Below are 2897 nucleotides of genomic sequence, written 5' to 3'. Positions count from 1 at the left end.
CTCGGAGGCGTCGCAGAAGCATGAAGCTCGATCCGCTTCACATGGTCCAAAGGTATGGGAACCAGACCGGGGCAGCCGGATGAGGGGGGAGGTCGTCCAGTTCACTCTTCCCAAGCAAGCCAAGGTCTCTTTGAACGGTCTTCCTGGGAGAGTTTCGTTCCCAATCCAGCCCCCGCTCCCATAACGATTGGAAGAGAATTTTTGCCCGCACGAGGAATGGGGCCAAGCATCCAATCGGGTCGAAGATACCCGACGCGACGCTCAACAGTTGTCGTTTCGTGTCCCCTCCCTCCGGGCGTCTCCTTTCGGGATTTACAAACGTCAGATAGTCTTCGTTACGCTCCCAATAGATTCCTAACGTCTTCCAGGGCCGGCCGCCTGCCCCCATCGTGGTCTTCTCCAGTGGGAGGTCTTGGAGGGCGTCTGGTTCATTGCTGGCCCACTTATGTAACTGGAACCCGCCGGAAGCCAGTAAGGACGACAACTGGTCCACCAAGCTCCGAGCGTCCGCCACCGAGTCGCAAGAAGTGGCTAAATCGTCCATGTACATGTTATTCAATACTTCTTCGGCCGCTCGGGGCGCGGACCCATGATTCTGGTTGGCGTGCAACCGCACGGTCCCCATGGCCAGGAAGGGTGAGCAGGTCAGTCCGAAGCAGACCCGGGTGAGGCGGTACTTGCGGATCTTCTGCTCGTCATCCCGCCAAAGGAATCTGCAGGCGTCTCGATCTTCAGCCCTCACTCGGATTTGCAGGTACATCTTCTCGATGTCGGCCTGCAACCCTACCCGAAGGCGGCGGAAGGAGAGAATTGCACGCAGCAGGTCAATCTGGAGATTCGGTCCCGCTTCCAACTGGCGGTTCAGTGTGATCCCCTTATACGGAGCGGCTCCATCGAACACCACTCGACATTTTCGCTCGTCGCCCGCCCCCTGGTAGACCGCGTGGTGGGGAAGGTACCACGTCCGCCCAAGCGGGCTTGCCTCCGGCGCAGGTTCCGCCCAGCCTTCGTCGAAGTACTGCTTCATGACTGAAGCGTACCGCAAGCGATCTTCTTCGCGTGTGCTCAGGCGCCGCTCTAATGCCAGGAGCCGGCGTCGGGCGTGAGAATAGTTGTTGGGGAGGGCCGGTCCACCGGGCACCCAGGGTAGGCCGACCGAGTACCTCCCCTCGTCCAGATGGAGTTCCTCCTCCAATTTCTTCATCGCCGCTGTTCCATCGGCAGCGGAGTCTTCGGTGGGTGTGATTCCCAGCGCCTCGATTTCCCAGAATCTCCGCAAAGCGTCGTCGTTGGAACCTTCGCCTTGTAGAAGGAAGACCCCGGCCTCCGAGGCCCGATTTCGGGCGGCTCTCCCGCACGTGATCCAGCCGAGGCGAGTCTCCACGGCCACTGATCCACCGGTCGCTCTTCGAATGCGACCGGTCACGAGTTCGTAATAGTAGTCTATGCCGACCAACACATCGACCACAAGCGGCTCTCTCCGCCGCTGACCCATTTCGGCCACGGCCCGTGCCGGTGTCCCCTCTGGGGACTCCGCCGGTGCCCTCTGGACCTCTCCGCAAACACGGGGAATTACTAGTGCCTGCACCAGAGTGCCAACGCCTCGACGGCCTGAGCTCTCGGCTGTTCCAAGCCGAAATTCTACCCGCCTCCATCGACGCTCCGGCCCTACACGACCTCCGAGTGTGGTGAGGCGACAACGTTCATGGGGCCCGGTGAGTCCGAGGACGTCTGCCACGTCCTTCCGGATGAAAGAGACCTCCGCCCCCGTGTCAAAGAGGCAATTTACTATCACATGATTCCCGTCCGGCCCATACGCTCGAGCGCGGACCGTTTGGAGACACCCCCCAGGGGGGCCTCGGGCAGCCAGGAGACCCTGGCGGGCCCGTTCGGACCTCGGCGACCGAGCTGACTCCGACCTCGGTGACGGGTGAAGTAATTTATGGTGCAGCTGGCGGCATCCGTCCTCTCCACAGGGTCGACCTCCTCGGCATCCTTTCGCCATATGCCCGGTCTCCAGACATCGAAAGCAGACTTCCTTGATCCGCACCATGTCTCTCCTCTTGGACAGGTCCGCCTGCAGGAACTTCTCACACTCTTCCGCCTTGTGCTCCCCACTACAGAACGGGCAGCCCTTGGCGGCGACCACTGCCAACGCCGCCGCAGTTGATCTGATGCGATCCCCATATCTCCGGTCGGAACGCGACGGTTTCGACGAGGGCGCCCGTTGTTCCGACTTCACTGCAGGTGGTTTCGCTTCTTCTCCATTCGACTTGGCGAGCAGATTCGCCTGCCACTGAGCGAATTCCAAAAACTTCTGCAGGTTGTCCTCTTCTTCGGCTGCATCCGGTCCGATGTTGGTGTCCCAGGCCCTTATCAACGCCGGGGGAAATTTGTCCAGCAACATCGGCATCAGGACCTCGCTTGCGGGGAGACGGCCGGCGAATGGATCTCTATCCAGAGCAGTGAGACAACGCAGATGTTTAGTCACTTCGTCCACCAGGGACTGGATGCCCCGCGCCGACATCTCGCGGCACGCTGGCTCCCTCCATAGGGCAGCCAAATGCTCGCGTATCACTTGTCTCGGTCGACCGAAACGCTTCTTCAAAATGTCCACGGCCTGGGGGTAATTCTCTGGAGTGAGCGGGATGCCTTCAATGGCGTTCCTCGCCGTCCCTTCGGTGTTGGACAACAAGTAGGTGAACTTGGTGGCGTTGTCCAAGTCATTCCGTTTGTGTACGTTGGCCTCGAACTGGGCCCAAAAGGAAGGGAATTCCAACACCTTCCCCGTAAACTTCGGGAGAGTTACCTCCGGCAACCTCCCATTGCTGGACCGAACCGCCGGCATGCCCGCGCTAACATTGCCGCTACCGAATGGGGGCCTTTCTCCGCGCGCC

The 2897-nt window shown here is 60.4% G+C and overlaps 2 protein-coding genes across 2 annotated transcripts; both read left to right on the top strand.

Annotated features, from left to right (window-relative positions):
- Window positions 1-26: 26 nt before the first annotated feature.
- Tsp_13608 (conserved hypothetical protein) lies at window positions 27-870 on the top strand (the record flags this gene model as incomplete). Its single annotated transcript, XM_003367630.1, has 2 exons — window positions 27-636; window positions 736-870. Coding segments are annotated over 2 exons (745 nt in total), but the record flags the coding sequence as incomplete, so codon positions are not given.
- A 210-nt stretch (window positions 871-1080) lies between these two features.
- Window positions 1081-1692, top strand: Tsp_13607 (conserved hypothetical protein). Its single transcript, XM_003367629.1, is given in 3 exon segments — window positions 1081-1239; window positions 1269-1432; window positions 1443-1692. 3 exon segments carry the CDS (start codon window positions 1081-1083, stop codon window positions 1690-1692), a joined length of 573 nt encoding a protein of 190 aa, XP_003367677.1.
- The last annotated feature ends 1205 nt before the right edge of the window (window positions 1693-2897 follow it).

The sequence above is a fragment of the Trichinella spiralis genome, assembly GCF_000181795.1.
Source record: "Trichinella spiralis strain ISS 195 chromosome Unknown Scfld3940, whole genome shotgun sequence".
Taxonomy (NCBI): Eukaryota; Metazoa; Nematoda; class Enoplea; order Trichinellida; family Trichinellidae; genus Trichinella; species Trichinella spiralis.
This window is presented reverse-complemented; position numbering and strand designations above follow the sequence as displayed.